This window comes from Vespa crabro, chromosome 19, assembly GCF_910589235.1.
Source record: "Vespa crabro chromosome 19, iyVesCrab1.2, whole genome shotgun sequence".
Classification (NCBI taxonomy): Eukaryota; Metazoa; Arthropoda; class Insecta; order Hymenoptera; family Vespidae; genus Vespa; species Vespa crabro.
The window spans coordinates 610,548-622,180 of NC_060973.1; the positions used below are offsets into that span (position 1 = coordinate 610,548).

General features: G+C 30.6%; 4 protein-coding genes across 8 annotated transcripts; 1 reads left to right on the forward strand and 3 right to left on the reverse strand.

Annotated features, from left to right (window-relative positions):
• Positions 1–87: 87 nt before the first annotated feature.
• Positions 88–3,579, reverse strand: LOC124430902. 5 transcript variants are annotated; one of them, XM_046978122.1, is made up of 4 exons: positions 3,471–3,579; positions 2,361–2,851; positions 1,484–2,276; positions 88–1,398 (listed from the first exon to the last, which is right to left on the reverse strand). In XM_046978122.1, the coding sequence occupies exons 2-4, from the start codon at positions 2,827–2,829 to the stop codon at positions 1,182–1,184; spliced, it is 1,479 nt and encodes a 492-aa protein (XP_046834078.1). In that variant the 5' UTR covers positions 2,830–2,851; positions 3,471–3,579; the 3' UTR covers positions 88–1,181. The 5 variants fall into 5 exon arrangements, with proteins under 5 accessions (XP_046834078.1, XP_046834079.1, XP_046834076.1 ...); XM_046978123.1 differs by having other exon boundaries at positions 1,484–1,856; positions 1,944–2,276; positions 2,361–3,481; XM_046978120.1 differs by having other exon boundaries at positions 3,155–3,476.
• Positions 3,580–3,613: 34 nt separating this feature from the next.
• On the forward strand, positions 3,614–7,666 carry LOC124430901. Its single transcript, XM_046978118.1, has 11 exons — positions 3,614–3,750; positions 5,158–5,272; positions 5,341–5,444; positions 5,517–5,588; positions 5,659–5,759; positions 5,845–5,948; positions 6,039–6,280; positions 6,373–6,548; positions 6,895–7,039; positions 7,112–7,311; positions 7,395–7,666. Exons 1-11 carry the CDS (start codon positions 3,646–3,648, stop codon positions 7,639–7,641), a joined length of 1,611 nt encoding a protein of 536 aa, XP_046834074.1. The 5' UTR covers positions 3,614–3,645; the 3' UTR covers positions 7,642–7,666.
• Positions 7,667–7,735: 69 nt separating this feature from the next.
• Positions 7,736–9,102, reverse strand: LOC124430905 (60S ribosomal protein L18). The gene is made up of 4 exons (XM_046978132.1): positions 9,011–9,102; positions 8,785–8,871; positions 8,144–8,350; positions 7,736–8,055 (listed from the first exon to the last, which is right to left on the reverse strand). The coding sequence occupies exons 1-4, from the start codon at positions 9,011–9,013 to the stop codon at positions 7,786–7,788; spliced, it is 567 nt and encodes a 188-aa protein (XP_046834088.1). The 5' UTR covers positions 9,014–9,102; the 3' UTR covers positions 7,736–7,785.
• Positions 9,103–10,251: 1,149 nt separating this feature from the next.
• LOC124430904 (60S ribosomal protein L18-like) lies at positions 10,252–11,480 on the reverse strand. The gene is made up of 3 exons (XM_046978131.1): positions 11,288–11,480; positions 10,647–10,853; positions 10,252–10,541 (listed from the first exon to the last, which is right to left on the reverse strand). The coding sequence occupies exons 2-3, from the start codon at positions 10,785–10,787 to the stop codon at positions 10,272–10,274; spliced, it is 411 nt and encodes a 136-aa protein (XP_046834087.1). The 5' UTR covers positions 10,788–10,853; positions 11,288–11,480; the 3' UTR covers positions 10,252–10,271.
• Positions 11,481–11,633: the final 153 nt, after the last annotated feature.

The window sequence follows — 11,633 nt, forward strand, 5'->3', positions numbered from 1 at the left end:
ATTCCTTGTCCCTTTCTAATGAAATATTCAAGTTAGAAATATTTTCTTTTACAATATATTATATTTTTCTTATTAAATGTATTACAATTTTTAAAAAGTTTGTATATGTATATGTATTTTTATAAAACATTTTCACATTGTATGTCAATAAATTTGTTAATTAACAATACATCTGTCAAGATACAATAAGCTTTTTTTTTTTTTTATAATTTAAACCTTTTACGATTAGGCACACGACGAAGGCAATTTTTTATGATCAAATATCTTACGCTCCATTATTACATATAAATTTATAGCTGCAACAATGATTTATACAACCAGTAAGAAATAATGGATAACACAGATTTGTTCGTCTTCGACAAATATTACGTCGAAACGATTAACTGTTATTAATGTATGTTATAAACGAAGAATTTCTCCTTTTTTCTTTTTTTCCTTTTTTTTTTCTTTTTTTTTTCTTTTTTTTTTTTCCCCTTTTTTTTACCAAAATCTTATTGTTTCGTTTGGAATTGTCACGAATTTATGATGAATTCGTATCAAACATAGAAACATATATGTGAACTTAAAGTAGACTATGATTATTATTAAATTATTGATTTACTGATTGATAATACTATAAATTAGAAGATATTTACAGAAAAAAATGTAGTAAGAAAAGGCATTATATCAATGACTATCTAGTAAGATTTGTAATATTTTTGCACAAATAATTATTTACCAAAATATATAAACCTTCGACATAAACATTTTATATGTTATATAAAGAGATCACAATTTCATTTCCCTTAATATAAGTAAAGGCAACATACACTCAAAATAATAATGAAGTAAATTATTAACCTAAATTATATATAATTCCAAGCTAATAATTAAAAATGACTTATAATAGAAATGTATATAGATAAAATTTAACGCATAGACGATTATATCCTTCAAACATATAAATGAAAATATTCACACTTTAATTACCCTGCTTCCAATTAGAAAATATATGAACTTTCACATGAGAATATTATGCATTATACGCCAGATAGATACAAAGTTCAAGCTATTTTTGGAAAGCTAACATATTCGTAAGAAATGTTTAGAACATATTTATGAAATATCATTTTCTAACACTCATATTGAGTGATTTGAAGCATAACTTGATGCATAAGTAAATTTTATGTGTATTTGTGCTATTATTGCATGACCATGTAAATTTCCTCTTGGGAAGAATTTTCTACTTCAAGATGATAAGAAGTGATGAGTTTTGGTCTAGGTGACATTGGAACATACTCAGAATGATCTATTATTGGTTGCTGTGAATGGATTATTTTATCTTCCGAAAGTGGTGTGATATCATTCGGAGTAACAGATCTAGTATCTCCTTCAGAATCTAAACCATCTTCACTAATGCTACAAAAAATTTTTATACCATAAATTTCACTGAAAATAATGGAAATATTCCAGACGGAATACAATACTGTTTAATAAAACGAACCTGCCATTTCTTGTAGACGCAGATCCGCACCGCTGACGAGGTGGCAACGGTGGCGGTTGCAATTGAAGATTGTGAGAGCTAAAAATAAGTTCTTCCGGATCTTCATAAAAATTTGAAGTTACCGATACAATTCTGGAACAATTGGTATTATCAATAATTTCTTCATAAACACCAGAAGCCACAGAAACATTGGAAATTCTTCTATGCGATGAAGTATCTAAGTCTTTTATACTTGATACAATATCAGGGATACTAGTTGGTTTTTGTTGATAAACATTATCTACAACTCTAGTGACTATAGGTTGTTTCTCATTCATAACTTTATCAAGGTTATGACCATTTGTCATATCGTTTAAAGATTTAACATCATTTCCTGAACGAGAAGATAAAAGTAATCCTAGGCCTGCATTAATGAGACTAAATGCAATTTTACTCTTTAATGCTGGAAAAGTTGTTGTACCTTCTTCACAATGTCCTGATATTCTAAGATCACCTTCGCTTAAACTTAATGGTCTTTTATCGATATGTTTGTGCTTTGGACCACGGCCCTGAGTCACTAAATCCTGTAACAATTTGCTAGCCTTCAAACAAAATACATGAAGTTCTCCAACTCCAGCATTGAACTCTTTAGTGGTATGAATGACACATATACGTTTTACATCTTCCGGACGACCAGCTGTAGTTAAATGAAATTGCTTCATTTCTTTCCACTTCAGATTTTGTATTATTTCACCTGAATGAATATCTTTGATAAATACCCCCATTTGACTGGCTACTAAGTCTCCATATAAGCCTATGGAAAATTGAAATATTTAAATATAATATAATATAATATAATATAAATACAAATAATAAAAATAAGAATTATTAAAATCACCAGTTAAACCTGCCAATCTGGAATGTGCATTATCTACTATAGATATATTATAGAATCCATCCATTAATCTGTGTTTCCTTGGTTTTAATAATTGACGAATATTTGACATCCAACGCTGTGTCTCTGTTTCAGAGTTCCCAGATAAATACAATAATGGTTTTCTCTCTTTATTTAAGAATATGCCAAATGCAAACTGTTTGGATTTCGAGTGAGTACGATATACAATGGCATCATAAGGTATTACAATTGAGTTGTCCTTTTCATTCTGCGAAATCCCACCACTACTTATACCATAATCTAATTGTATTTCTATTCCTAAACCTGGTCCCAATTTTTTGACAGTACACCAATGTCTTTTCCAAACTTTCCATGGCGCTAAAGATCTTTTCCTCACTTTTTGTGTTACACATCTTGTTCCTGATAACTTAGCATCCAAAAAGCCACCACATATCTCGGTATCTTCTGCCATATATTATAAGTAATAATGTTCCCTAATAATTTAGATAATAAAAATAACTTAATGACCGCTTATTGATTGACAAGATCATTAAAATAGTGATAGTCTTTCATTCAAATTTTAACATCTCTTCTATTTTTCAAACGAACAGAAAATATTTACAAACTGTGAAAATGAAAGTATTTCAAACGAACAGAGAAAAATAAGAAACTTTTAACGATAAACAGTCATTAAATGATCTACAGATAGAGAAAGAGAAAGAGAAAACAAAAAACGAGAGAAGGAGAGAAGAAATAGAGGAAACTTTCACAAATCTTTTAATTACGTTACACCTCACAATTCTTATTAATTTCTATATGATCAAAATTGAAATAAATCATCGTCGTCGATTAAAGAATTATAAAATTGGCATTCGTTGAAGTCTCTTCGATATATCACAAAATACGATCACTTTGAACTAGGAATGCCGATTTTAAATCGATCTCTCCAAAATCGATCTTTTGCGTCACGATTTTCGATATTTTCAATCGATTCCGAAAACTAAAATCGATTTAAATATTGTATAAATCGATTTTCTATTTAAAGAAAAACAATTTTGGTATTGACAATATAAGCGTATAGTGTAAATTGAAAATTTCAGAACACACCCATACTTTTTTTCTTATCTTATGAATCGTAATGTTGGCCTCCCTGTCGCAAAAGGTTCATTGCCTAGTTGATATATCGACTTCCTTCCGGTGAAAAAAATTACTTGATTTCTTTTTTCTTGCCGATGTTACATTATATCTATATTATTATTCGTTTTAAATTCAACAAATTTCAGATCTGATGTCAGCTAGTACATTTGATACAATTTTGATGAAAAACTACTGGAAAAAAGTACCTAGAAGAACAAGAAGGAAACCAGAATGCTATATATATATATATATATATGTATGTATATATATGTATATATCGATTTTAAAAAGTATGTGGAGATTAGAAAACTATATGAAAAAGATTGGAAAAATTGTAATCCTTTGAAACAGAGAGATGGGCAACTCATTTGTTGCCGCGGACCACACAGTACACGACTACGCATAACAAAAAAGAAAAGAAAAAAGGATCGATTTATTACAAATTTATTTGAACGTACTCCGAGCGTACTATGTGACAAACTTCGTAGAAATGAGTAAATGAGGGAAATGCTTTAATTTCTATCCTATGCGATAATATCATTAAAAATTTCCATAAATGTTGTACCATGTAATTTAAATCAAATTGCAATAATATTACTTTATAGGTGGACCATCAATATTGTAAAATTCTCGGAATTATTTATGAGTTATTATTACATTTTGTTTGTGATAAATTCATAAATCGTGCAAATATATCATGAATGATGTTTTTATTCATTCGATTGGCCATATAAGTATTCTTCCGTCATCAACATTAATATTAATCAAGGAAAGGCGCAAATGTTTTATCCTTTTTTAGAGATTGAATAAATTAAAGGTATAGCAAAGTCGATGACGTTGCAGGAAAAACATTCGCTATTATTACACATGTAACCCATATAATTTGTTACTCCTGGCAACCGATTGGACAACGAACACTTAAAATACTCACGTTAATGTTCGATTTTGTTAATACGCAAGTATTTCTTATCAGAACCGATATCTTCATCTCTAATTATCATTAATAGATAAATTATTTATATTATGCATGTCATAATAATTTCTTTACTTTAATCCTTGAACTTAATAATTATTGGGAATTATTTATCGTAAAATTAGAATACTCTCGTCGTTGTTTGCTTCGTTCACGAAGAAGACAAATATAATATCTATGTACGTGACTTTAAAAAAGAAAAATAATATCGTTGCTCTTTCACGCTGTAATTATATACACGCCACGCAAATATTTGACTCGCAATAGTATAATTTATTCGAAATAGTTTGCGTGTCCTCACTGTCACCGACATCTCCAGTCCCGTCATACTAATAGCCTTAGAGTTCCCCCGATATAATGATCGTAAAATTCCTAATAAATAAACCTTAGAGTTCTGTCTTGTATTTGCCGTTGAATAGCATTAAGTTATTCTCGCTCGTAGCTTACTACAGGACTGTATTCCTCGTGGAAACCTTTTATAAATAATTACAACAGCTGAAAGTTTACAATTATAGTTGAATAATAAAAAAGAGACCTAATCTAAAGTCACGAAATTGTTACGTTCATCAATATTTTCATTTCTTTTTCCAAAATGTTGCGCCGTAAAAGGGTATACGTTTGATTTGATTTTTATTTCCCTTCTATTCTCTTCATTTTAATTAATATCCCTTTATATAATTTATACCATAGGGTTCCAGAAAGGTGATTAGAAAAATGGCAAAAAAAACAATACCGACGGCACTTCAGACTGACGTTACTAATGACGATGAGTGGGCTAAAATCTTAACTAAAAAGGGCTTGTTAGGAAAGTACAATTATTATGGAAAATTTTTATCATCGTTATTATTCAACTGAATTTTCTTTTTCTTACAGTAGTCGATATCTATGCCGCCTGGAGCGGACCATGCACAGGTATGGTGAGCACATTAAAAAAAATAAAAATGGAAATTGGCGGCGATGCTTTAAATTATGCTACGGTAATTTCACCAACTATCATCTATTATCGAAGTTTCTAATAACGATTAATAAAATAATAAATAACGTTATAGGCAAGATGCGATGATATAACGGATCTTCAGCGTTTTAAAGAAAAAAGCGAACCCATTTGGATGTTTATTCGTGTAAACAAATGCGTCTACCTAATTTCATTGAAGAAAAAAAAATAATAAATATTTATTGTTATATTTTCAGGATGGCATGATGATTAATTTAATGTTTGGCGCACATTGTCCACAACTGGTGAAAATGTTGACCACCGAATTTCAACGAATTCAAAATAGAGAGGAATCGGAGTAAGTTTGCATTATGTTCTATATTAATATTTACAGTTCTAGATTAATTATCTACCTATGTATTCATTTATTTCCAAATATATAGATTCTCTATATCTGTGAATGAATGTAGCCCAGAAGAAAATATACGAATGCGCATCGCTGAAGAAGTCCGAATAGCCAAGGAAACAGAGAAGAAAGCTCAAAAAGGTTTTAAAAGCATTGCTATATTTTGCGACAGATTAATTTTTATTATTATCTAATATTTACGCAAACATTTGAATAATGGATCTTTTATAGAAGCAGAAGCCAAAGAGAAATATGAAGCAGAAATGGATCATTTAACTAATTCGTTAATCGATGAAACTTGTCTCTTATTGTATCCGTGGATATTTAAGGATGAAGAAGGACATAAAAGGGATAAAAAATGTAGCCCACCGTATCTGGAATTAATTGAAGAAATTTTACCAGGAAATTATACTGTAGAACAGGAGATACGAAAGAGATTGAATGAAGATATCCTTGATAAAATGTTTCACGAGGTTTCTTCATTGAGCTTTTTCTTTTCAATTTCGGCAATATGTTTTCCTTTTTTCAACGAGTAATACTTAATTAAATACTTTATTCTTTTTAGTCCGATTATGTACTTACGGATCACGAAAGACAATTAATTTTAGACGGTAAATGTATGCTTATGCGTTTGAGAAGAAATGAATCTACGAATGAATTGGACGTTCATCAGCATTTGCTTACATTACTCTTCGGAGAAGCAGTATTAATTTCGGCGGATCAGTGCTTCACGGATGAGACGTACATAAATCACTCTTAACGAGAGACAACTATATTTGAACTCTTTCCCGTCCTAATGGTTATAGGCATAGATATCCCGTTGGTCGGAATTCTTTTCTAGAATTTCTAATTGTTGAAACCTTAATACCAGGTGGTCTAAAGTTCTTTTTTCTTTTTAATATTTCATGTGTATAACATATAAAAATGTACAGACCATAACGATAAAAGGGTCTTGCATAGATTTATTCAGATATAGGCTCGTAAAGATAAAGGTGCCTTATTAAAACTATTTTAGATCTCGAGAGGAAAGAGTACACTTTACAAATGACTTTATATGTTTTTGACAATAAAATTATTTCTTTAATAGCTATTGTGGACGACATCGACCAGCATTAATATCGTCTGAAATGGAAAATGAATCGTTTCCCGTTGCATGGACTCCACCAAATGCCAGAAACAAGGCAACTGTATTTCGTTTGATCTTCAGCAAATACACAAATACTAGATACCCAGTAAGTAAACGTTCAATTTCGAATATACTACTGCAAAAGAAATTAAAATATGTATCATGAAAAATTCCATAGTACGAGGATAAGATAAAAAGAGAACCGATAATCATTTTCAAATACGACAGTACGAGGAAAAACGAGTTGAAAATGGTTTTGGAAATGTATACTGACGATATCATAGATTTTGGAGTTTTTGACTGTGATAAACCTTCAAATATAAAGATGATAGCTAAATCTATCAAGGAATTTGAATTTAGTACTTTAGAAAGAACTGGGTAAATTTACAGATATTGTACATTATACATTAGATCTATATCAAATATATACAAACTTAGAAATTCTATCTTATTCTCAACAGTTACGAAGTATTTATATGTACTGTCAAGAAAATAGGACGTGAAGCATTTTTGGCATTTGCCGGTATTGGTCCTTTCTATGTTAGTGATAATCACGAAAGTGCAATAGAAGAATCAAAATTATATTTTCCAATCGTTAGTGCGTTAGAAGAAATACAGTCTGACGACGAGGATAAACTAGAAGATGCAATAAATAATGCAGTTACGGCAGAAAGTACTGATTTAGATTGTAGTGTGAAAAAGGAATAAACAGAAAAAATACATGAAAACAAAAGTTTAACTCCCTATGTTTCATTCCATTTTATAAAAAAAAATTTTTTAATTCCAAATAAGCCATTTAAGATATTTTCCATGAATTTAATGGTAAAATAAATGATGACATACATTAAGAATTTATTTCTTATAACCGCAGCTACGTCTACGGCCTCTAGCTCTCTCGAACTTCCTTCCTTTTGAAAGTACCAAAGGTTTGGTATGCGAGTGTGGAACACCTGGTGCTGGACCAAAGTGTTTCACAGCTTCGCGTGCATTACGTCGACCTTGCATCAAAACTGTTTTCTTTCCAGTGGGGGAACGAAGAGCCAGTTGATCAAAAGTAATTATTTCACCACCAGCCTTCAAGATACGGCCTCTAGCCTTTTCAGTAATACGTAATGCACAAACCTGAGATGTACAAGTAATATATGTCATTAATTAAATATAATAACTACTAGCTGTGTATAGAAAAAGTTACAAGGGTTACGTGACATACCGTTAATTTTGGAACTTCAAAAATTCTAGCATCATCAGTAACAGTTCCAACGACTACTGCAATGGAGTTTTCACGGCCAGTCTTCTTCATAAATCGGACTATACGGGCTAAGGAAATTGGAGGGCGATGAATCTTGCTCATAAATAGACGTTTCAGAATTATTTGGTTGAATTTTGCATTGGTTCTACGTGCCAAAAATCGATATAGCTAGAAAACAATAGAAAAGCACATTTATAAAAAAATCTGGATAATTAAACATTCCTTTGATTTTATATAAACATATCGTATGATCATATATTATGTATCTATGTATCAACTAATATAATTGTCTTTTTGTTTATGCCAAAAGACAGAATAGGAAAGTTGACTAATTTTTATAGCGAACTTACAAAATTGAATTAGTCTGTATTTGCAAAGACTAACACAGAGTGCTGCTCGCAATATTAGATGATATATTGGAGAAGAAAAAAGAAACATCTTGTCAGATAAATGACATGCTCTGGATTAACCTCAAAATGAAACGTAATCTAACTAATAAAAGGGCAATGTAAGATTTTCACACGAAATATTTTTCGTTCGGAAATTTAATGAAAGAAACGGAAAAAATCATGCGTCAAAAAGTAGTAAATAAAGTAACTTACTTTTACAAGAAGTCGTAAATAAACATCTTGCGACTTCGGTTCCGTTCGTCGGACCTTTCTATCGTGCTTGTGGTTAATGTCGATACCCTAAAATAAAAATAATTCTCGTAAAATCATGCTCACTCATTCTTCATCTATGGAAGAATTATATTTTTTATCGACTCTTTTACAAATGGGGCATTTCATTTGATTTTACGAGCAAAAGAAAATTCCCACAATATCTCACCATTATGACAAACCGGAAGAGAAACCATCTAGTCCAGATGCAACCCAAAGGAACGTGAAAAAAACGGAAAATATAGAGGACGCTGTTGATCAATCACTATTTTAAAATCACTATTTACCTGTAAATAATAATGAAGTGGATTCAATCTTTTAAATAATATAACCAAATATTTAGAACAGAAATTTTCGTACATTATTTTAAGATAAACTAATCACAACATATAAGGAAGCATGATTTTATAGAATATTAAAAATTTCAAAAAGATATCAAATACAAAGTATTATATTATCGGCCGCAAATAAAGTCAAATCAATACTCTACACTCTATAGTAAAGATATTAAATAAGATTTACATTATAAAATATATTATTTGCTAAAAAATTAATAAGAATTAAGAATTATTAGGAAGAAGCATAATTCATAATTTATTTTTCTTTAGAAAAACAAGTCGAGAAGTATAGAAGAAGTAAAAAGAAAACAGGAGCCAGAAAATTATAACAAGCCATAACTATCGTCTTAGATAAGTATAAACAGGGTTTTAATTTATACTGTAAGATGGAGCTGCAACTGACCATAAAGTGAGATATAATTACACTGATAATCTGACCCATATATGGAGGACAAGATAACTATGCTACTTGCAATGAAGAAAGTTTACTCGTGACTAATGCACTGCATATGGTAAATTGTATTTTTCTTGTCTTTCAAATGTTATCATTTATCATAAATCATACATCTGTGTTACTTTTCATATACTGTAACTTCAGAGAATTCATCTGCTCAACATCGAGCCAGAGTATGCTTTTAATTCCTAATAGTTAATCAATTTGAAGGAATGATATATTGAAATGCTCTAATAATTTTTGCAAAGATTCATATATAGAGTACTTATTTTTTTCTGAAAGAGACTTGTCACAAGATGATTATAGATTTTTTTTGAAAAAATGAAAATTAAAAAGGACATTCAATTTTTAACGAAAAAAAATTCATTTTTTCACATTGCATAATTACTTTTCTTCATAATATCAGAATTAGAAATGCATTTTCAAATCTACTGATTATTATATTAGAGACTTCCAAGAATATAAGGGACTTTCTTTAAGTAAAAATTACCCATTCTGCATAAGCGACTGCTGTTCTAAATATCTAGGGTATAGTGCATCCCGAGTGCACACCTTGAAATTATTTTAAGATGTACAATAGGGTTAGCATATGTTCCATGAATTTAATGGTACAATAAATGATGACATATATTAAAAATTTATTTCTTATAACCACAGCTACGTCTACGGCCTCTAGCTCTCTCAAATTTCCTTCCTTTTGAAAGTACCAAAGGTTTGGTATGCGAGTGTGGAACACCTGGTGCTGGACCAAAGTGTTTCACAGCTTCGCGTGCATTACGTCGACCTTGCATCAAAACTGTTTTCTTTCCAGTGGGGGAACGAAGAGCCAGTTGATCAAAAGTAATTATTTCACCACCAGCCTTCAAGATACGGCCTCTAGCCTTTTCAGTAATACGTAGTGCACAAACCTGAGACGTACAATTAATATATGTCATTAATATATGTATGTTATTAATTAAATGTAATAAATACTAGCTGAGTATAGAAAAAGTTACAAGGGTTAAGTGACATACCGTTAATTTTGGAACTTCAAAAATTCTAGCATCATCAGTAACAGTTCCAACGACTACTGCAATGGAGTTTTCACGGCCAGTCTTCTTCATAAATCGGACTATACGGGCTAAGGAAATTGGAGGGCGATGAATCTTGCTCATAAATAGACGTTTCAGAATTATTTGGTTGAATTTTGCATTGGTTCTACGTGCCAAAAATCGATATAGCTAGAAAACAACAGAAAAGCACATTTATAAAAAAATCTGGATAATTAAACATTCCTTTGATTTTATATAAACATATCGTATGATCATATATTATGTATCTATGTATCAACTAATATAATTGTCTTTTTGTTTATGCCAAAAGACAGAATAGGAAAGTTGACTAATTTTTATAGCGAACTTACAAAATTGAATTAGTCTGTATTTGCAAAGACTAACACAGAGTGCTGCTCGCAATATTAGATGATATATTGGAGAAGAAAAAAGAAACATCTTGTCAGATAAATGACATGCTCCGGATTAACCTCAAAATGAAACGTAATCTAACTAATAAAAGGGCAATGTAAGCTTTTCACACGAAATATTTTTCGTTCGGAAATTTAATGAAAGAAACGGAAAAAATCATGCGTCAAAAAGTAGTAAATAAAGTAACTTACTTTTACAAGAAGTCGTAAATAAACATCTTGCGACTTCGGTTCCGTTCGTCGGACCTTTCTATCGTGCTTGTGGTTAATGTCGATACCCTAAAATAAAAATAATTCTCGTAAAATCATGCTCACTCATTCTTCATCTATGGAAGAATTATATTTTTTATCGACTCTTTTACAAATGGGGCATTTCATTTGATTTTACGAGCAAAAGAAAATTCCCACGTTAACTCACCATTATGAAAACCGGAAGAGAAACCACCTAGCCCGGAAGCGCCGTACGGACATGAAAAAACAAAACATATAGAGGGTGCTGTTGATCAATGTTTTTGAAATCTCTATTTATCGATAAATT

What these genes read in the sequence shown, in the direction of transcription:
- LOC124430902 (XM_046978122.1), bottom strand. Translation starts at nt 2,829, where the DNA reads ATGGCAGAAGATACCGAGATATGTGGTGGCTTTTTGGATGCTAAGTTA. An exon ending in CAGATTGGCAGGTTTAACTG is followed by an intron (nt 2,277 to 2,360) that starts GTGATTTTAATA and finishes AATTTTCCATAG; the next exon opens with GCTTATATGGAGACTTAGTA. An exon ending in GCGTCTACAAGAAATGGCAG is followed by an intron (nt 1,399 to 1,483) that starts GTTCGTTTTATT and finishes AATTTTTTGTAG; the next exon opens with CATTAGTGAAGATGGTTTAG.
- LOC124430901 (XM_046978118.1), top strand. Translation starts at nt 3,646, where the DNA reads ATGTCAGCTAGTACATTTGATACAATTTTGATGAAAAACTACTGGAAA. An exon ending in ACACAAATACTAGATACCCA is followed by an intron (nt 7,040 to 7,111) that starts GTAAGTAAACGT and finishes AAAATTCCATAG; the next exon opens with TACGAGGATAAGATAAAAAG. An exon ending in AGTACTTTAGAAAGAACTGG is followed by an intron (nt 7,312 to 7,394) that starts GTAAATTTACAG and finishes TATTCTCAACAG; the next exon opens with TTACGAAGTATTTATATGTA.
- LOC124430905 (XM_046978132.1), bottom strand. An exon ending in ATTTACGACTTCTTGTAAAA is followed by an intron (nt 8,351 to 8,784) that starts GTAAGTTACTTT and finishes ATTGTTTTCTAG; the next exon opens with CTATATCGATTTTTGGCACG. An exon ending in TTGAAGTTCCAAAATTAACG is followed by an intron (nt 8,056 to 8,143) that starts GTATGTCACGTA and finishes TGTACATCTCAG; the next exon opens with GTTTGTGCATTACGTATTAC.
- LOC124430904 (XM_046978131.1), bottom strand. Translation starts at nt 10,787, where the DNA reads ATGAGCAAGATTCATCGCCCTCCAATTTCCTTAGCCCGTATAGTCCGA. An exon ending in TTGAAGTTCCAAAATTAACG is followed by an intron (nt 10,542 to 10,646) that starts GTATGTCACTTA and finishes TGTACGTCTCAG; the next exon opens with GTTTGTGCACTACGTATTAC.